The sequence below is a fragment of the Trichechus manatus genome, unplaced genomic scaffold (assembly GCF_000243295.1).
Source record: "Trichechus manatus latirostris isolate Lorelei unplaced genomic scaffold, TriManLat1.0 scaffold00061, whole genome shotgun sequence".
NCBI lineage: Eukaryota > Metazoa > Chordata > Mammalia > Sirenia > Trichechidae > Trichechus > Trichechus manatus.
In genome coordinates this window covers 14,474,897-14,496,441 of record NW_004443997.1, presented here as the reverse complement: position 1 = coordinate 14,496,441, position 21,545 = coordinate 14,474,897, and the positions used below count along the sequence as shown (strand labels likewise).

The 21,545-nt window shown below is 37.8% G+C and overlaps 2 protein-coding genes across 5 annotated transcripts; one reads left to right on the top strand and one right to left on the bottom strand.

The window, feature by feature from the left end:
- The first annotated feature begins 246 nt into the window (after nucleotides 1-246).
- FAM216A (family with sequence similarity 216 member A) lies at nucleotides 247-10,039 on the top strand. Its single transcript, XM_004379084.2, has 7 exons — nucleotides 247-381; nucleotides 1,736-1,776; nucleotides 5,505-5,626; nucleotides 6,743-6,872; nucleotides 6,952-7,135; nucleotides 7,689-7,771; nucleotides 9,360-10,039. Exons 1-7 carry the CDS (start codon nucleotides 290-292, stop codon nucleotides 9,476-9,478), a joined length of 771 nt encoding a protein of 256 aa, XP_004379141.1. The 5' UTR covers nucleotides 247-289; the 3' UTR covers nucleotides 9,479-10,039.
- Nucleotides 10,040-10,677: 638 nt separating this feature from the next.
- Nucleotides 10,678-18,490, bottom strand: VPS29 (VPS29 retromer complex component). Of its 4 annotated transcripts, none has more exons than XM_004379082.2 (5): nucleotides 18,398-18,490; nucleotides 16,299-16,310; nucleotides 13,862-14,053; nucleotides 11,814-12,049; nucleotides 10,678-11,275 (listed from the first exon to the last, which is right to left on the bottom strand). In XM_004379082.2, the coding sequence occupies exons 1-5, from the start codon at nucleotides 18,398-18,400 to the stop codon at nucleotides 11,158-11,160; spliced, it is 561 nt and encodes a 186-aa protein (XP_004379139.1). In that variant the 5' UTR covers nucleotides 18,401-18,490; the 3' UTR covers nucleotides 10,678-11,157. The 4 variants fall into 4 exon arrangements, with proteins under 4 accessions (XP_004379139.1, XP_004379140.1, XP_023589582.1 ...); XM_023733814.1 differs by lacking the exon at nucleotides 18,398-18,490 and adding an exon at nucleotides 17,345-17,696 and having other exon boundaries at nucleotides 10,680-11,275; XM_004379083.2 differs by lacking the exon at nucleotides 16,299-16,310.
- Between the last annotated feature and the right edge of the window lie 3,055 nt (nucleotides 18,491-21,545).

Sequence of the window (21,545 nt, the reverse complement as noted above, 5' to 3'; positions counted from 1 at the left end):
TATAGTTCCTTCCCGTGACGCATCCCTTGCACAGAAAAGATGCAAACGTGCAAAAGCGCGATCAACTGAGAAACCTCGTCCCCTCCCCCACTGTAGCTCCAGGATCGGGATTTGCCCTCCCCGCTCTCCCGAAGCTCTTCGGGCAGTGTACGGCCCGCATCGGAGGGGGCGAGACTCTCGCGTCCGCCTCTTCACCCCAATATCTCCCCGCCTGACGCACGAGTGCTGAGGGGAGGGGAAGGGACGGCTGCTCTCGCACACGGCTCGCGGTCCGGTCACCGGAGAGGAGATGCCAGGCCCAGGGCCAGTGTCCGACTGGACCGAGTGCAGTTCTTCCGCAGAGCCGTCCGCAGCAGCGCGGACCGAGGGTGGCGGCGGCGGGTGAGGCTTCCGGGACCTTGGGGCTTGGAGGGCACCGCGAACAGCCCCGGGCTGTGGTTCCCCGCTGGAGGAAGGGTGGGAGCGGGCTGCTCCGCGAGTGGACTGGTCCCCAGTGCAATGAAGTGAGAGGAGGGGAAACGTTTGTTGGGGTCGGGATGGGAACACGGGGACTGACCTGCTCACTGTGTAGGGGAAGGGCTTCTGAGGGAAGCTTTTGGGGAGGGTTTGGTGCAGTGATTAAAGGCGGCGACTGCGACAGTCGCCCACGTGCACGTTTCCGCCCCGAGGGGGCGCTACGAAACCTGCTGAATAAATTGCCGTCTGACCACAGTAGCTCTATTTAAAGGTGAGGACAGTGTAGGGAGAAAACGTGCCCAGGCTCCATATTTGGAGGGCTTCCAAGTCAATAAACCGGAGCCGTGTGTGTGTCAAACTGGAGTTCATAATCGCCAAGGAGACATGACTATTAATATTAGAGGCACCTTGATCTTGACATTTTCTTCACAATGAAGTGCCTTTCCTCATAAATACATTTCATTTTGAGCACGTTTTTACTATTTCCTGGATGGCGAAGACAGCTGCTTAAGTCACTGCTGGAGTCCTCTGCTCTTATCCCTCCTTATCCCTTCCCACCATTATTCCCTAAGAGCTGTGGGCTTTTTGCTGCCCAATTCAGCCCAGTCATGGCTCCTGCTGCAATCACTGCCATCTTTTTTTTTTTTTAAATATCTGGTGATTGAAGACCTCTTAAAGTTGGGATGAGGTCGTGTGTTTCTTTCCTGTTCTTCACAGTGCTTGAGAAATTGCTGGATCCTAAACATATCAGGGAATCAATAAACCCTTGGTCATTGAGTAAATTGTGGGAAGAGAGAAGGAAGGGTGTTTTGACTTAATCTGAGAAAACAAAAAAAAAAAGAACTTGTACAGAATTAGAGACATTCTAATTCTGAATTAGAGCACATCTTAATTAATAAGATAGTCTTTTCAATATCCAAATTAATTTATTTAGAACAGAGCAAGAAAATGCCTCGTGATTAGCATAGGAGCCCACACTACTTTATTGAGCTCATTGTAGGAATTACATTAGAAGACTCTAAAAGTAAAACCAAATCTGGCTTAAAGTAAATCCTTTCTATTATAGTAAAAATCTCAGATAAGTCACTTTCAAAAAGCCTGGAGCTAGTAGGATCTAACAAGAATTACAAGAAAACCTTTACAAGACATCATGTCTGCTGCAAACATGAAAAGTAAAAGCCATATGCAATACTGCCCCTTTTTCATTTTAAATATCTTTTTATTGCTTATAAAGCTGTCCATTATTATATCATTTACACCCCCCCTTCTTTTGAAACAGATCAGCACGACATTCTTATCACCAGAATTCCAAAGGTACAGGTGAGTATTGTATATAAAGCAGGTAATACCTATAAATAACGTGGTTCAGAGAAGCCAATATGCCTGTGACTACCTACACAATGGAGTTTTAAAAATAGACTTTATTAGCATAGCTGGTGAACTAAGTCTTTAAGATTTTCAAGGAACAATCCAGCAGGTTCTTTCTCTCCTGTTAATATCACATCAAGCATTTTAAAAAACGTATTTCAAAATTAGCAATGAGTTGAAAAGAGCTACCTTTATAACTGATGTTGGTTGAAAAGCACAGAACATAGCCTGGGGTTTAAACACAGATTAAAGAAAAAATTCTAAATATAACAGCTTTAAAGAACATAAAATATTTCCCAATGCTGATATTTTCCTCTCACTTGAAGTAAATGATAGTGCTTTTAAAGTACCCACCTCTTTTCTGCCTCGAGTTAATAGAGTAAGACAGGCCTTCAAAGACCTCTTAGTAATTGCTTTTTTGAGGCGGGGGAAGGGAGGTGAAATTTACTGATCTCAGAATACATATTTTTTAAAAAGCACAGTAGTTGTATCTCATCTTAATCCAACTATATATAAACTTGGACTCACATTTGCCTTTCCTTGGAGAATTTACAGCCCTTATAGTTACCTAGGGAAAAAAAATGTACACGTATATGTATGCTGTGTGTGTGTGTATGTATGTATGTTTATATAAAATATAGTCATTTTTCTTGTGTTTAATTTTGGTCTCATTAATTTAGTTTCCTACCTAATCAAAATTCTTAGTGAATTAGAGTTAAATGTAAAATAGAAACAAAACACAAACCAAAAACAAAATTAATAGTTTCTCATCCCAGATGTGGAGGAAAATAATTTGTCTGAAGAAGAAATTTTAACAATTATCAGTAGATGGAGTAAATTGATTCAGTTATATGAAAGCAAAATTTCTAAACATCAAAACAAAAATGAAAAGTTTGTATACTGTAGAACCCTACTCATATTAAAAACAACACGCATATATGCCTAGAAAAAACTCTGAAATGTAATATTTCAAAAAGTTTTTAAACGATTACTACTGGATGGTGGGATTAAAGAACATTTTTACTTTGTTTTTTTATATTTAGTATATTTCACAAATCTACAATGAAAGTTATTACAGTTATAATCAGGAGGAAAAGGCTAATACTTAACAAAATGACTTATTATTCCCCTTTGCATTTGGAATTAAGGTCTTACCCTATTTAATATAAACACTACAGTCAACTCTTAGCAGGGAATCTAGATATTATTTTGAATCTAATTTAACAGAACGAAAATTTGGCAGCCTTTAAGACAATGAGCAAAACTCATTTTTCAACTAGATTTACTTCGACTTTACAACCACTCTAACAATAAACTAAAACCAAAACCCATTGCCGTCAAGTCGATTCCAACTCATAGCGACCCTACAGGACAGAGTGGAACTGCCCCATAGGGTTTCCAAGGAGCGGCTGGTGGATTCCAACTGCCTACCTTTTGGTTAGCAGCCATAGTGCTTAACCACTGTGCTACCAGGACTCTGTAACAATAAACTGCTTTCCTATAGTAACATAAGACAGTTCATTAAAATCAGCAACTTAATTTTTTAATTTTGACTTACAGATTTACAGAAAAGTTGTGAGAAAAGTACACAGAATTCCAGGATTCCTTCACTCAGATTCCCCCAAATGTTAACTACATTTGCTTTTTGTCTCTCTGTGTGGATGTGTGTGTCTGTGTCTCCATACCCATACACGTCGATATCCATTTCTGTATATCTACCTAGTATTTATATTAAAACTCATGAGTTCACACTGATTGCTCCAATTCCAAGCCAACAAGCAGAGTTTATTCTGTGCTTTCCCCTTTCCATATTAATAGGTAGCTCCCTTCTCCAACAGCGTGAAATCTGGCTCCCACCAACCACAACATATTTACTCATTTGCTCAGTCCTAAAATGTATAACAAATAGCTTCAGAATTGCTAACCCATGCCTTTGCAAAAAAAAAAAGTCTAGTAAAAAGTTCAGTATTTGCTTAGAGTTCTTTTTGTCTGAGAGCATATAGTTTAAGTAATGTATTTAAGTTACCTGGGTTAGTTAACAATTGTTAAGTGTTTCATTTTCTGTAAAGAAACTGCTGTCAGTCTTTGGACGAATTAAATTTGAGTCCAGGCTAGAATATACATCTCAGAAATATGGCTTAGCAGGGACACAAAAAATATATTTTTTAGATAATTAGCTCACGATTATGATTTTGCACGTGGATGTTTTAAAAATAAACTTTTAAAAATGTTATACTGGTATTCATTCTATTATTACAGATTTGAAATCATGTTTCAAGGGTCATAATAACACAATTTCTAGGTAATTTTCCATTGTTAGCAAACAAACTAATTAGACCTCCAGCATGTAAATATAACTCTTACTTACCTGCACTAACTATATAGTTTGCAAAAATTTGAAGAAATAATTAAATTTCAAGTTTAAAATACAAATTTACAGTGGCTTTTGTTATTAACAATATTGAAACAAAACTATGCTTATTTAATTCAGTTTACTAACTACAAACTTTTAACTTAAAATCTGTTCTGCCAGTTTTATTTGTAATAGTCAAACACTAGAAAAACCCAAATGTCCATGAACAGGTGGATGGAAAATTAAACTGAGGTACACATACAATGGAATACTACCCAGCATTAAAAAAGAATAAACTATTATTATATGTAACATGGATGAATCTCAAAATAATTATGCTGAGAGAAAGAAGCCAGACAAAAAAAGTACATACTATATGATCCATTTATATAAAACTCAAGAAAATGCAATCTATAGTGACAGAAAGTGCATCAGTGGCTGCGTGAAGAGAAGAGTATTTATAAAGGGGCATTTTCTCATTAAATTTTGCTGGATGTCATCTTCCCCAAAGCGAAGTTTTTACCCTAGATTAAGTGTCTGTTCTCAGTATGCTTGAAACGGAAAACTAGTTTCTCTTCTTCTGGGAATAGAGCTCAACTTTTATTTTTATTAAAAGGCTATTCTTTTATTCTGCCCCCAGTATTAAAAGCAATGATATAACTGAAACTATGTAAAAATAAGTTTTAATAAACTTATGCATCATTAAAGGGATAAAATTTGTGTTATTCTGTCTTGAGACCAATACAAGGAAATCCACCTAAAATTAATTCTTTCAGGTGTGCTATTTCTAAGATAAATGTGTGTGAGGTATGATATAGTGGCATGGTATATCCTGACTGGTATTTAATATTAATGCTTCCATTCTCTAGTGAACATAATTTTAAAACTACATACAAAACTCAAATATGAATGATTAAATAATATTGTTGTAAATCTTTAAAGCACAAATCCTGCATATAGATTCCTCTTTAGCATACTTCTGACATGTAACTAAGAAACTTAGTTACTGTCAACAGTTTGCAGCTCAGCTAAGTTCAAAATGTAGTCCATATATAATTTAACAAAAGGAATCAGCTTTGCCACCTTTGAATCACTTTGAATAAAAATTAGTTTAATATTGCCTAGGAGATGTTTATGAATATCTTAAAAAAGTTTGTGTAATCTAAAAACAAATGACATAAGTAGCTTTAAATTTAACAATCTGATGCAAAAATACTCATCATAATATCCGTAATAATCATTGGTACATGTAAATATATAGATCTTTTTAATAATCTGTTGAACTGATCTTTGCTCATGAAATTCACGATTATGTCCTTGCCTACAGATAGAATCAAAGATGGACACAAAGTGGACTCACACACAGCCAAACTGCTAGATTTATGGAAAACTCCTCAAATTCAAACAATTCACATCCCTAAATCAATGAAGGATGCATCCTTTCTAAAGGTATGCTAACAAAAAAAATGGAAAATAAGCTACTTAAAGGGTAAGGCACTACAGATAACAAGGTATTCCCAGCATATTGTCTAGGAATCAGTCAATATCTGTTGGGTAAACTCATGAATGATTGTAAGCATTTTATCATTATACAGTCCTTATCTTAAGAATTCTTTCAGGGCTTTATGAGACTTGAGATCTAATGTACCTTTATTCTGGAAGCTTAGTGCCCCAAGCACAAAGATGTTTAAAGAAAGTACCATCCTAGAGCTGGAAACCCAGCCTCATAAAGATTTCACTCAAAGACTGAAAAATTAGAAGTAGATTAAAAAAAAAAAAGGCAATAAGTAAGCATTTTACAACTGTTGACCCGCACTACTCATTAAAGATCATAGCTGCCAGAAGTATTATCTCTAACATAATGTGAATTGGTTACTAAAGATCTGTGCAAACTGGCAAATTTTTCTGATTAACATTTTGAATCTTCTCTGGGTTTATTACCTATTTAAGTCAGTAAATCCTATGCGTGCACACATACACATATATACACACAGAGTGGAGTTTTGCATTTGAAGTAAACGTTAACTTCTAAAATCAGCAAGTAAGGTGAAATGCTCAGTCAAAATTACCTATATTGGAGACCCCCATGCTGTTTCTCAGCATGCCCAACATAGCCAGTTATTCTTTCGGTGCTGGAAAGATTTTTAGTTGAGATGAAGCAGAGTAATTGGGTTGCTTTTAAGTACCATGTTATACTTAAAAAAAAAGAAAAAAACTTAAATACTAGAACCATTTGAGAAGGCAGGACGCCCACACTGAGAGGCACATGAGAGCTGATATAGAACAGTGGATTCACATCCTCCTTGTTTCTCTAGGGCAGTGGTTCTCGAGCCTGGGAGCACATGTGGACCACTTGAGTGGAATGGCAAGCACAAGCACTTGCACTGCTGAAATGGCCATTTCTCTTTCTCTCTTTTTGGCCAAGCTAACATAGTTTAATTTGCATAAGTTAAATGTACATATGGTGAAACTCCACTGAATACATTCATTCTTTCAGATAATGAATGTTGCCAACTTCTGTTCTATAATGCAGACTAAATCCCTTTATTTATTTCTGTGTTTCAGCATCCTGACCTTACCATAGGCCAAAAGCGCTATCTGTGCAGCATTGCTAAGTTATATAACGCCAACTATCTGAGAACATTAATGAAGAGACAGTACATGCATGTGATTCAGCACAGCTCCCAGAAGCCAGGCAGGTGTACCTCCAGTGAGTTTCTCACCAGTTCTCCCAAGAGATGGGGGGTCCTGCTAACAGATGATTTGTATGACAGGTGTCCTCACTCATCACAGGAGTCGCCTCAGCTCGCCTTACTCCCAGAAACAGCATTACCCCTGCACCACATGGCGACACCAATTGGAGAGAGAGGACTCGGGGCCTTCCAACATTACTGCTGCCTGCACCCCTGAAATGATCATGCCACATTCCCTTTGGCGACCAGTGAGAAACAAAGAAGGGTCTGTTTCTTATTGTTTAAAAGGGGGGAAACATCCAATTTTATTTGAAGGGTAGTTAAATAATACTAAAGTTTGTGTTCACTTTGCTAAACTCAGAATAGATTGGACAAAAAGCACAAAAGGATGTTATCTTACTCTTCACTGAGCTGACTGGGATCTGCCACTTATTTTTGAAAATATTTTGTGGACTTGTAAACGTTTCTTTATCAGCTAGAGAGATGGAAGACTTCCCTTTTCAATATTATTCCTACTTAAATTCCAAATAATACAAACACTTCCAAAAGGAGAGAGCATATGGTTACCTCTGCACAGAGGAATATGATAAAACAAAAAAGGAAAAGGGGAAAGAGATTAAGAAGACTGAGTATTCAATCTGCACTACAGTAGTGAGCTCTGCATTTCAGGGGTAACAAGTAACAGGAGAATTTGGGGGCTGAAAGGATCTCTTTGGTGGTGCTGGCAGCTTAATTAAAAGAATCTGCATTGTTCCCCACATGGGTTAGGCAGCTGTTCACTTTGTTGGCTCCAATTAAGATACTTTCCTTTCTTATAGGTTAAAAACTGGATATGCATCTAAAACAAGATGTAAGTCGCTGAAGATTTTTAGTAGACCAAGCAGACTGTTCATGCAACCAGGTAAATGTGGAATTCAAAAAATATGCATCTGTAAAGACTTTATGCTTAAAACATATTAAAGACGGTATAGTTTCATTTTACTACCAAACCCAAAAACCAAACCTGTTGCTGTCCAGTCAGTTCCAACTCATGGCCACCCCGTGTGTGTCAGAGTAAATTGCACTCCATAGGCTTTTCAAGGTGGTAACCTTACAGAAGTAGATCGTCAGGCCTTTCTTCTGGGATGCTGCTGAGTGGATTAAACTGCCAACCTTTCAGTTAATAATAGCCAACTGCAAACTGTTTACGTGCCACCCAGGGACCTAAGTAAATTAAACATGAAATACAGGTTTTGCTTTCATTAAAAATAACACACTGCTCAGAGGAGTGAAATTCAAGGCATTTCTAATGCTAAAGATATTTACATATTCAGGTTATTGTTGGTTGTGCTTGATTGCAACTCATGGTGACTGCATACATGCAGAGTAGAACTGCTCGATAAGGTTTTCAAAGCTGTGACCTTTTGTAAGTAGACCTCCAGACCTTCCTTTCACTTAGTAGTACAGTGCTTAACCATTTAACCAGGGACACCTAATATCAAGGTTAGAGACTTAATAAAAGAATGACTTCAAGCCATAGCACTTGTGTTTGGTAGTCAACAAACCAGTGAAGGTGAGCCAAGCAGGTGATATCAAAATTTACAGATGCAACTCAAACAAATCTAAACTTGGGTAGGATCAGTGTAAAAGATTCTTCTACCACAAATATAGAATACTGCAAAATGAAAAAGACAAGAGGAAACGAGAATATTCAGAAGCGTTCCTTAGAATTGATAAAGTACAAAGGATTAAATGAAAGTTAAATAATTTCCTAAAGTTACTACCTTAGTGGATAGGGAAGTCAGGACTTAGGCCTTCTGAATTGAAATCTCAGTGCTGTGTGGCACTGCTCAGCACTGCTGTAAATACCATACTGTGCCTGTCCAGTGAGGGAAAGGATAGAGAAGGTAAAGCTAGTTCCAAAAAGCAGAGTTTAGGGGTAACGCTGGGTAGGAGAAAAGTCCCTGTGTTCTCAAAAAAATGAGGAATGGACTGAAGGGAAATGAAGAGATAACTTTAGATAGGCAACTGACCACCTTAACTCCCTCCTGAGTCTGGCTGAATCTATTGAAGGAGGTTATTGGAGTCCTGGTAGCACAGTGGTTAAGAGCTCGGCTGCTAACCAAAAGGCTGGCAGTTTGAATCCACCAGCTGCTCCTTGGAAACCCTATAGGCAGTTCTACTCTGTCCTGTAGGGTCACTGAGTCGGAATCAACTTGACAGCAACGAGTTTGCTTTTTTTTATTATGAAAATCAATTATAAAATAAGATTTAGTAACAGGGAACTTCTATACAACTTCAATAGAATACACTACTGTGTATCTTATTTTAAAAAGATTTGGGGGAGGGGAGATGATTAAAATTTTTGAAAATTGCAAGTTATCTGTTTTTGTTAAAGGCCTAATAAGCGAGGTCATTTTGAAGGTTATAATTACATGCACATCTGAATTTTCAGGATGAAACAGAATTTTATTTCCAAAACAAACAATATAAACTATTTTTTCCTTCAGTTTCTACAAATGATTCTGAATCATACACGAATGAAGAAAAAAAGGAAGAAGATTTACTAAATAAGTGTATGCAGTCAATGTCAATTGAAGAACAGGGAGAACATCTGATGTTGACTTGATATTCTTGTCCTGCATATTGAATTGAAACACCAGTTTACATGCAGATAATGTGCCAAAGGTGGGAGGAAAGGGTTGTGAATTGTGTCCTCTTTCTATGTTTAGGATAGTATTGTTATTCACCATTAAGTCATTAAGTCATTTTGGTTTGTTCAGAAACTTCTAAAGCAGTGTACTTGGCTTGATGTAGTTCACTGTGCCAATGGTATCTGTGTAGTAAAATTTATGTGTAATACATGCTTGTATTTCTAACTAGATACTATTAAAATTATTCTTGCCACTAAACTTGAATTATTTTTCAAGCCTAACAAAAGTATAATTCCTTCTTTCTCCTACAACTGCAGCATTTAGAATACAGTAGTCCTCCCTTATCCATGATTTTACTTCCTGCAGTTTCAGTTACCCACAGTCAACAGCTGTCCGCAGTGCTTGTGTTCAAGTAACCCTTATTTTACTTGATAATGGCCCCAAAGCGCAAGAGTAGTAATGCGGACAATTCGGATATGTAACAGAGAAACCATAAAGTGCTTCTATTTTATTATTAGTTATTGTTGTTATCTTTTACTGTGCCTAATTTATACATTAAACTGTATATGTGTGTATATACACACACACACACACACACACACACACACACACACACACACACACACAGGAAAAAACATAGTATATATAGAGTTTGGTACTATCCGAGGTTTCAGGCATCCAGTGCGGGTCTTGCAAAGTATCCCCCATAGATTAGGGGGGACTACTGTATTCTGCAAATATTTTTTTTATTGGTCTGAGGAAAATTCTACATCCTGATACAAAACAGCACTCGATAGAGATTAACACCCTGGCTTGCAAAGTAGGCACTCAATAAATATTTGTTGTTTGAATACAATTTTAAAATGGAAATACCAATTTGTCTTATTTTAGGAAAATTGCTACACAAACACTTGGACTGTTAAACTAGATTAAGTTGGGAGTAGTTCCACTGATGAGAAGATTCTATTATATATTCACTTATGCTTCTCTGCTAAAGTGTTTTAAAAAATACCTTATTAAACCTTGAGAAATGGGAATAAGGCAGTTAAAGCTACAGTTTAAACAATCACTGCGGGTTTCATGTGCAAATAAGTATATTATGTACAAAATAAATATTTAGAAAATAAAATCTGAGTTCAACATTATGACACAGAATCTTTTAAGAGATGAGAGCTCTGAAATGTCTTCTCATCTGCCCATCACTTGAATACTTATCTACATAGTTTCATTTGGTCTCTCATTTTTTATGGCTTTTTAAATTAAAAACAAGTTATGAAGAAAGTATAAATGGAAGATAAAAGTTTATTTCTGAATGGAGAAAAGTGTATACAAGTCTAGGTTCTTCCTCCTCATGCACTACTTTCATAGTAAAGTTCCAAGAGTCAAGTTTGAAGATATTTACCAGGATAAACTTTCTTTCAATAGCTGATCATTTACTATGTGGTGGACATTTTTTCATAGAAATCATATACTGGGAACTAAATATGTTCTTAAAGCTTACAAGAAGCTTATAGCAATTATGTATTAACAGAGAAGATATTATATTTTACTGCAAAATACTATAAAAGTGATACAATTCTGTGGCTTTAAATGTTTAATTACTTGATTTAAACGGGAATGGAAAAAAACAAAAATCATCAAGACAGGCCTAGCTTTAAGATTTTTTGTATTCGATTCGTTCTACTTTCACGTCATCTCCAATTAGCTGGTACACATAAGTGACAACTGTAGAAGCCTGGATATCCATCAACACAAATGAAGGAATAATGTTTCTGGAAGAAAAAATAATAATGTCAGTGTTTTGTACGGGTAGTCCCCGACTTACAATGAATTGCATTCACTACCATCCTTTTTTTTTCAGATCTTATCGTTAGTGATATGTACTACATATAATGTTGCAGCGCGTAATTTGCTGATATCATTCTCATGCCAACCCCCAATGACAAAGATCGAATTTGTAAAGATACTGGTAATAAAAGGCAATAATAATGAAAACTAAATAAATAAGTGAGGTATTTGACTTACATTAGAACCGTCTTATGACGGAGTCATCAGGAATGGAACCCTGTCATAAGTTGGGGACCACCCATACTGAAAAGCAGCGGCACTCTAAATTTCCATTTAAAGTAATAATTTGGATTCAAGGAGAAATCTAGTTCTTACTTACACATCAAAAGAACAATCACCAAAAGAAGATTGCCAAAAAGGCTCAGCATCACTAAACCAGTTGCATCTCTTTTACAAAATGTCACATATGCAATTAATAGCTTTACTAAAATTGTACAAATTTCTAAATTGCATACAACTCACGTTTCCAAGGCATTATATGCTCCAGTGGCAGAACCTGGATTAATGTAGAATTTATTTTCATGCTCAAATGCTTCAAATTTGTGTGTGTGTCCCGAGATAAGAATGTCCACATCAAATTGCCTCTGCAACAGGGCTAAGCTGGCCATATCTCCCCATGGAATAACTTGGTGTCCATGGATCAAACCAATTTTGAACTGTCCAACAGTCACAACTTTCTGTTCTGGATAATTCAGATTCTAAAATGAGAAACAGATATAAGGACATACGTATTTCAGAGATTTTAATGTTTGAAAAATCAGCCCACTTAAGTGTTCAATCTTATATGGGCATTTTGATACAGTACCATACAACCAACATATTTATGGAATGTTTTAGTCTCTAAGGCTCCAACTATGCTTACTCCAGGTAAACTGGCATTTATTATGCAATTCCTTTATCCTGGTTTATTTCTATAGAATATCGGTTCTTTTGGGCATGCTGTAGAGAATAATTATTCCCCCAAATTTGTGATTTTCCTCTATCTAAGAATTCTAGACATATGACCTGTCAGCTAGGGTGTGTTCACATTATATCCCAGGCTTTACTAGTTATGTAGCTTAAAATAATGGTAGCTAATACTTAGTAAGTACTTAATTATGAGTCAGGCACTAATCTAAGGGTTTTACAAATATCAACCTATTTAATACAAACAATGATAAGAGGTAAAGTTCTATTATGATCCTCATTTTACAGATGAGGAAACTGAGGCACAGGGAGGTTAAAATAACTTGCCCAAGGTCACACAGCTTGTGTGTGGAGCGAAGTGGTGGAGCCAAGATTCAAACTTTGGTCGTATGGCACCAGGGTCTGTGAATTCAGCATATAGAAGCAAAAAAATAAGTAAATAAAAAAAATCACTCTTGCTAATGAAACTGTCTTTAGCGTAGCACAGAGACCCTAATATGTTTTTTTTCCTTAACCCTAATGTGTTTAACAACCTACATTCTAATTACTGACAAGACGCTTGCCCCTTTCCCTTCTCATTCTGTCTTTCACCTTCATACCATCTCTATCCAAACTAATTTTTAATCCACTAAAAAAATAGAAGACACAATGTTCATTCGTGTCTTTAGCACCAACCAGGCTAAATAAGTTATAAAAAAGCATACGTTTCCAGAAATACAAAATACGTTTTTCACACTGCAATCAGGTTTACCATGCTAAATTAAACAATGTTGGCACTGGCAGGAGTGTTAAAAATCATCTAATCCAATCATATTTTACATATGAGGAAACTAGGGTTCAGAAAGAGGAAGTCATTTGCCTAAGATCTCATTATTAGCTCATGGGCAAACTGGGAACTCCAGAACTCCTAATTTGATTTTTTCTTAAAAGTCAGGTTTCTTGAGGCATAATTTACGTGCAGTTGAATCATCCTTTTTAGTATGTAATTCAATGACTCTTGACAAACGTATATAATCATGTAAGCACCACCATAATCAAAGTATAGAAGAGTTCTATCACCCCCTAAAATTCCCTCATGCTGTTTTAATGTCAACCCCTGAGATAGGGAGCCAGGGGAGGATTTTCAGTAGAGTCATGATGTGATCTCTCTTCATTTAAAAAGGATCGCCCTGGTTGCTATTTGGAGAACAAACTGTGGAGGGTGGAAGGATAGAATCAGGAAGTTGCAATACAGGAAAGCAATGATGGTGGCTTGGGACAGTGTAGTAGAGGCAGTAATGGTGAAGAGTTCATAAACAAAAATTTTATAAACTAAATGATGGCACTATAAAAATATACTAACAGGGCCACTTTTACTCGGTATCAATTTACTTATTTAGAACAAGTATTTAATATGTTTATCAGGTAGTCCAAATTAGGGATTTTCCAACAGTAGGGGCATGTGTAGTTCAAAAAAGCATCCTGAAAAATACAATTTTATATTTGGAAAATTAAAAACAAAACAAAATAAAAACCTTAATTGAAAAACCCTGATCTACAGGATAAAGCTTATATATACATATATGTATGTAAATCAGGAAGGGGAAATATTTGGGCTACATCACCTCATCGAAGTCTCCTCTCACAATATGAACATCACCAGCTAGAGTCTTGAGATAGTCATAACTCTCTTTGGTGCAGAGGTTCCCGGTGCAGAGAATGTGCTGAATCTTTCCGGGTACCAGTAGTTTTTTGAATTTAGCCGGCAAACTGTTGCAGCGGTGTGGGATGTGCAGATCTCCTAATACCAACACCAACTTTAAAGTGTCAAGTGAGATAACATAAATGTTAAACATGATGTCAAAATAAGAAATAGACTATATCAACATAGTTACATATCTATATTGTCCTCTCATTGCTCCCTTTTTACATTAAACTCATCAGAGATTCCAGAACCCAGCAGAGAGCAGAAGTCATTCAGACAGTTCCTATTGTGACCATTTAAACAAGCACACAGATGGTAACAAACTCTGTTCTAAATCAATCGTCTTTTATTTTGGTCAAACAGCTGTGCATACACAATACAGGTAGTCATTCTATTTAGCAAGAATAAAATAAAATATTCTAAAGGGATTTATTTAGAGACCTATATATTACGTTGATTAAAAAAATTGCTAAATAAGAAATACACTACTGGGCCCTATGGAATTTGGCATTTTTGAAGACTGATACGGTAATTCTTATTTCTGCAGTCGTAATGTAAAACCTCATATATAACTTCAGGAACACTAATAAAGGGAATTGTTAAAAAACAGAACAATAGAGAAAGAAAGCTAATTTGATAATTTATGCTTACTAAGACTGATAATACTTGGAGGAATAGTAGCCAAAAATTACAATATTTGTTAATTAAAACTATTAAACATATATTACACATGTATAAAAACACCTGAAGTCCCAGAGTTTCAATAGGGCAAACATGTGCTTTTGATTTATAATCTTTGATATCTTCTCTTCCTTCATTATTGAAAATCCTTACTTTCTGCCCTGTTGTATGGATTAAATTGCCTATGTACCCTCAGTATAGTTTCCAAATTTAAAAAGCAACATTTTCACAATCTTTCATGTGCATTAGAACACTTTAAAAAAGGGGATCAGCTAATAAGTGAATTTAGCAGGTAGATGTTTCAGAGTTGCAACATAGTCTCAGATGACAAAAATAAATTTAGCTCTTAAATATAAAAAACTCAATCCTGTAAAATTTTAATTTCCAAGATTTGACATATTTAATTTTAGCCATTTAACAGAATATTGTTAAAAAGGTTGAATTTTTAAATGGTATCTGTCCTCCCAAGGACGACAGAATCCATTTCTTTATGTTGATTAGTATCAGCACCTCAATTCTATGACAGGATATTTTCTCATACAGATACCCTATCAATAAATGTACATGCCTCACTGCTTTTGGAGAAGGCATGACTATTTCTTAATATGATCAGAGAAAACACTGAATATCTAAAATAGAAAATAATTTTGCCACCAGACTTTGAAAATTGAAATTAATAAGAAAATAAAAAGTGTGAAATTAAAATGATTAACTAAAACAAGCTTGATTCATTTTGCAACAAAAATCAAAACGAATGCAGAGGACAGAAATGTTATGAGGACCGAATAACTGAAGTAACATGGGGTTACACCATTGGCACACTTTAAAGTAAAACGCTAAATAAGTTTCTTCTTTATAAAGAATACTAGTTTCAGCTGGCATTTGTTTAATGTCTCAATCCAGATTTTAATCTGTACAAATAAAAACCACTGTGACGTTTCCACCCTCACTGGTAATCAATACAAAAGTATCTGGAGATAGAACAATCTTCACCTTTAAACGTGGGTCCCTTCAGAAACGGATTAAGTACATAGTTAATTTGGGAAGCTGGTATTTGGGAAAAAAAAAAAAGTAAAAAATAGACTTCTATATTAAAAAAAAAAGAACCCAAACTTATAAAAGGGTATATGTTTATAACAAACTGAAAATGCTTGGGACTAATAATGAATGAGCCATTTCAATCTGAATGTGCTAGAAGGAACATTAGTAAGACACGGTACTTTGTAAGGATTGATGACCTAAATTCTATAAAGTCCTGTGGATTATCGCCAAGTGTACTGAAACTCTTAGCAGCCTAAAGATACAACTATAGGAATGACCATACAAATGGTGTCGAATCAGTACGCATCCTTACTAGAACAGAATCCTGGTTTATGGCAGGGAGCCAAGTTATAGAGATAACAGTGTCACATAACAAATATTGTACTTTGAGGAGTGTCCTCGTCCAAATTCCACACTCTTTTGACAGGTCAGGTTAGAAAATAGATTATGGTTTTCTAAAAAATAGCATAGAACCTGCAAGTGGCAGTGTTGTTAAATTCAAATAAGAAACCAACACAATCAAAGCACGGGAATTTGCTTCCAATTTCCTATTTGATAGACCTTAAAAGGGCGAGAAACCCAGTTATCAGCTACCCAACCACCACTGTTAGTAGGAGCTAAGAGAAGAAACTTACTCTGTGCCCAGCCTTAGTGGAATGAAGAAGTTGATTGCAGACAAGGGGATGAAAAAAAAAGGGTGAAACATGACCAATGTTAAAGGAAAGCAACAAAAAGAAACAAACCAAAAAAAAAGAATCCATATCCAAACGAAAATGCAAACAATTGTTAATGATTTTTGAGTGTTATGAAAGAAAATGTTAAAACTCAGCTTTGCTATCTTGCCTTATCAATTTGTTCTATTTTCCATAATCTTGTTATCTTAACTCCCATCCCTTTTGTTCCCTGTTCTAATTAGATTTGTATAAAATAATCTGAAAAATTCATCAGTAATAGCTTAAATGAAGGCTGGCATTCTCTGGATTTTAGGATCTAATTATTCCACAGATATATTGATTTTAATTCTCTTATGTGCAAAATTCTAGCAGTTGAAAATTATACTGTAGCTAGGTCATTATTTTTTTTTACAAAGGATCTAACACAGCACAGTGAATACATGATTAAGTAATGAAGTTGCCAACTAAGGATGATAAAGATGATAGAAACAAACACCCTTTAACCAGCTAGAACTGGACCTTCTTCCCCACATCCGAATTTGCTGCCCATAGACTGTGGACACTTTATACTAATGAACGTCTCTAGTCGCCTTCGCCAAATAATGCTTCTAATCATAAAGTAATCAGCTAACAATGAATTTTGCACAATTCTTTCTCATAAAAAGTGACATACCACTACGACTACCCTAAAGAACTGTGTTCACCTCTCAAACAACTTTGGGAATGTGAAGCATATGTCAGGTAATTACTTTCTTTCCCACGGATAACTGTTTCAAAATTACACAGAAATTTGACAAAGGATTTGCTGTTCCTATAAATGGGAAGTTATTGCACAGAATAGATATATCAAATCTGTAAAAATCCCAAACGTCTCTATAGCTTCTTTATTAGCTCCAGAGTGACAGGAAGGCAAGGTTAACAACCGGAGTCTGTTTAGAAGCAAAAATCAAACATGGGATTAAAGCCTTTTATGTTATATAAAGAAGTGAAAAAAGCACTGATCATACATCTTTGGCTATCTCTTCTATAAGCCAATTCTTGCAAAGGCAATGTTTGTCCCAGAATCGTGGTATCTTCAAAATGCAATGGATGTCTATCGGAGACAGAAGTCCCTTTACACGTAACTTCATTAACACATATACCAAGATAATTAAAGGTCCTTTTGAAACAGTTCTTAAATTTTTAGTGGATCAAGGGCAGCTTGAAAATCCATGGGCCCTCTCCAGTAGCCGACCTCGAGTTTTTACGTAGGAAGGTCTGAGAGGCAATAAATCTGTCGAGAGTGCAGGGGTAACGGGAGGAGCCTGGAGGAGTCCGAAGAACCGGTGAGGTAAAGCCCCCCTAATTACCCCTTGGCACCAACACTGGCCCTCTCCCCGTTACAAAGTACACACTAACAAAAATTTCCAAACAATTTCAGGGAGTTTACAGATCATTAAAGAATCCTATTCTATGGGGCGCAGTATTCCGAGAAAACAAGGTCTTCCAGCAATTTTAAGTGCCAAATCCAGCCCTCTGAGGGCACACTACACATTTCAATGGCAGCTGCACGTTATTTGAGGGGCGAAGGGGAGTTAGTGTTTACTCCCTCTCCCTAGATGGCAGACTTAAATGGGTAGGGAATTTTGCTCGCTACTTCCCGTTTTGCACGCGAGTGATCTATTTCGCGACGTGGGAGTGGGAACCAGCACAACCCACCAGCGGGAGGTGCTTTTTGCCAGGAGGGAGCATGCCCCTTTCTCGGGGACGATCGAGGCACAGGCCCAAGGCCTTCTCCGGCTGGCTGTGCGGGTCTTGTGACAAGATAAGCAACTGAGAAAGGCCCTTTCCCCTCAGACATCCTCTGGCCCCGAGGGCGGGGGTGCGGGGCCAGTGCCAGCCGCAACGAGAGGTGGCCGCTTCCTTTCCTCGTTCGCCCTCCCCCCGGGCCAACGCACAGGCCGCGCCCGCCAAGACGTCCGGGATCGCCCAAGCCCTCTCCCAGAGACTCCCCGCGGCCCCTAAAGGCGCAGCTCCTCGGCCGAGAGCCAGGCCTCGGTGGCCGCCGCCGCCGTCCTCACCATCCTGTCACCGGGCTTCGCTCAGTCACAACAACCTCAGCCACCCTCTTCCTCAGGCTCCTCGGCACCCCGCCTACCTTGCCCACAACCAATGAAAAACGAATCGACAGGACACCGCCCTACGGCGGCCCACATAGGTCGTTCCACGCCGTAAAGCGAAGCTTCTCTGTGGGAATTAGAGGCTGAGAGTAGGGAGGGAGACCGGTGAGATCGCGAAGCTTCGGAAAGCGCGGGCAACATCCGGGCACCTGGGGCCGTCGAGCAGAGGAGCACCTTACGCCCTGGCATTTTAGGGCCGATGGCCATGCTGAAGTGCGGGATGAACGGTAGTCAGGTGAAAGGTGGAGTGGCCTTTCCTGCCTTCCTACGTAGAGGGGGAAAGCGTAAGGTTCAGGAGTACATCTCCATCATCTTGTTATTTCTTCCCCTTGCAAAGAGGCTCAGGACACAAGGCCTGAACACGGTCAACCTCCACAACTCCCCGAACCCTATTAGCTTCTGAGGGGCGGATGAAGGCCCATTTGCTTTTATTTATGCAAATTTTTAATAGGGTGGTGTCCATAAGGAAATGAAGTTGCACCATCGGGACACAGATTGGGGGTGCAGGCTTCAAAGTCGGAGTGAGGAGGAGTTGGGAGGAAAAATAGTGCCTTGAACAGTAAAAGTATCTGAGTGCTGTGAGTACAACATAGACCTGGTTTTGATTGCACGTTCTACTATTTTTCGGGGTGGGGGGCGGAGGAAGGGATATAAATCCCGTTGGGAATAATATTAGCACCTTTGTCAAAGGAATGAAATGGAAGTGCATGTAAAGAACTCAGTAATAAGTGGGGAGGTACAGGAACTATTATAAAAGGCGCTTTCAAAAATGCAAGTTATTCAAGAAATCTCTTTAAAAAAACAGTGGTTTCCTACACACTGTAATCTGAAAATGGTCACTGAAAGGCATCTGTGTTGCGGCTGGCTGTGCTGGGTGTTGAGGACAAGTATGGAAAAGTAGTATGAACAGGCACAAACTCCCTTGTTGAGCACTAGGAATTTCTCTTTTGAAGTGTGCACCTCAGTTGTCAATAATTATTTGTATGATTGTTTAGTTTTGTTTTTCCCTCCTGGACTGTTAAGTACTGTGACAGAAACTGTACCTGCTTTCAGTATTGTATCCCCAGTGCTTTGCTTGTCCTTGGAACTTAGTAGCTACTCAAAAAACATTCATTGAATGAATGAAAGGTCTGTATTAGGTAGCTCAAGGGAAAAGAGGTGACTGTGAAGTGGTAAAAAGGGACAAATGCCCCTATGTTTTTTTAGGGGGTGTGTATGTTTTTCATCAAGGATCCCTGGTGGTGCAGTGGTTGAGTTCTCAGCTGCAAAACAGAAGGTTGGTGGTTTGAAGCCACCAGCTGTTCTGTGGGAGAAAGATGTGGCAGTCTGCTTCCGTAAAGATTACAGCCTTGGAAACCCTATGGGGCAGTTCTACTGTGTCCTTTAGGGTCGCTATGAGTCGTAATCGACTTTTCCACAACTTTTTTTTTTTTAAATCTTATCTTTCTCAGTGTATAGTCTTGTAGTTCTTAAGCATTGTAAACTGATTCTGTGTTCTGGAATTCTTTTTTTTTACTATTTTTCCGTGGTGCAGCTGGTTAACATCCTCAGCTGCTAACCAAATGGTTGGCACTAGGCGTCCACCCAAAGGCACCTCGGAAGAAAGGCCTGGCGATCTACCTAAAAAGCAGCCATTGAAAACGCTATGGGAGGAGGGGACCCTGTGGAGCACAGTTCTACTCTGCCACACGTGGGGTTGCCATGAGTTGGAATCAACTTGATAACAACTTCTTTTTTAAAAAATACTTTTCCATGGATTGATATGGCCATCTATTTTTGCTGCTGCATAGTGTACCATATCTGTTTGCCACATTTCTTTCTTATTCATAATAAATAAGAATATTAACAGTGCCCTACCAGTGCCTACCCTTACCCTGACAGGGTAACTAAGTGTGTTTGGTGGGACAGGCTGGCATCTTCCATGCTACCCTCAGACATCAGAGATGCATCTTATAGATCTCTAATTTCTCTCATAACCTGTTTTGACTTTGCTGTCTGTGAAGTTAGTAAAACCCTTCAATGCACCCTCTCTTTGCTCTGTTTTCACACTTTATGTTTTGCAAATACATTTAAACCAAGTTAAAAAATACATTAGTATGGAAAGTATCTCCATGCAACATTGGGAACATCCAGAAGTGAAGAAATTTGTTGCATTTTATCATTTCATGAACTCATTTTGCAAATTATAGAGTTCTTAATATACGTCTGGCATTTTGCCCAGGATATTATACTGTATTTTTAAAAGCAATGTAACATTAACCTATAAAACACTTTATGAATTTATCTTGAGTTCTCTGAAAGCTACAGTAGTCTTATGATTTGTTTTTATTGTTAGTGAGAAAGAAATGTAAAAGCACCTTTCTTTTTCTCCATAGTATTTGGGAAAGCAGTCCAAGCTTTATCACGAATTAGTGACGAGCTGTGGCTAGATCCGTCTGAAAAAGGTGTAAGTTAAGGAAATTAACTAATAGACCATCTATTAAGGCAAAAGAAGATGTGTAAAGGTTCCTGTCCACATTGCATGTTTTTTTATTTTATTATTTTTTATAGTTGTGTTTTAAGTAAAAGTTTACAATTCAAGTTAGTCTCGCATACAAAAATTGATACATACATTGTTATGCAGTGTTGCTCTCCCTATACTGTGACAGCACACTCCTCCTCTCCACCCTGGATTTCCCGTGTCCGTTCAACCAGCTCCTGACCCCCTCTGCCTTCTCATCGCGCCTCTGGACCCACGTTGAATGTTAAGCAGGAAATCCAGACGTTGTCATCATCCCTTTGCCTGTTTCATCTTTATTTTACATATTTGAGTACATTTGGAACACAGTGAAAATCATGCAGATAAACATTGTTTAAACTGGAAGTCACAAATTGGTTATCTTCCAGTGGCCAAAAAAGCTGGACATGGCCTGCAGAAGTGTTTTGTGGGGGCTGCACTGTGGTTTTTAGAGATCTGAAATAATTCCCAACACTTAAAACTTGGGATAGTCCATATACAAATCTGCATTTCCTGCCTTTCTTGAAAAATTAGAAACCCTGACAATTTAGG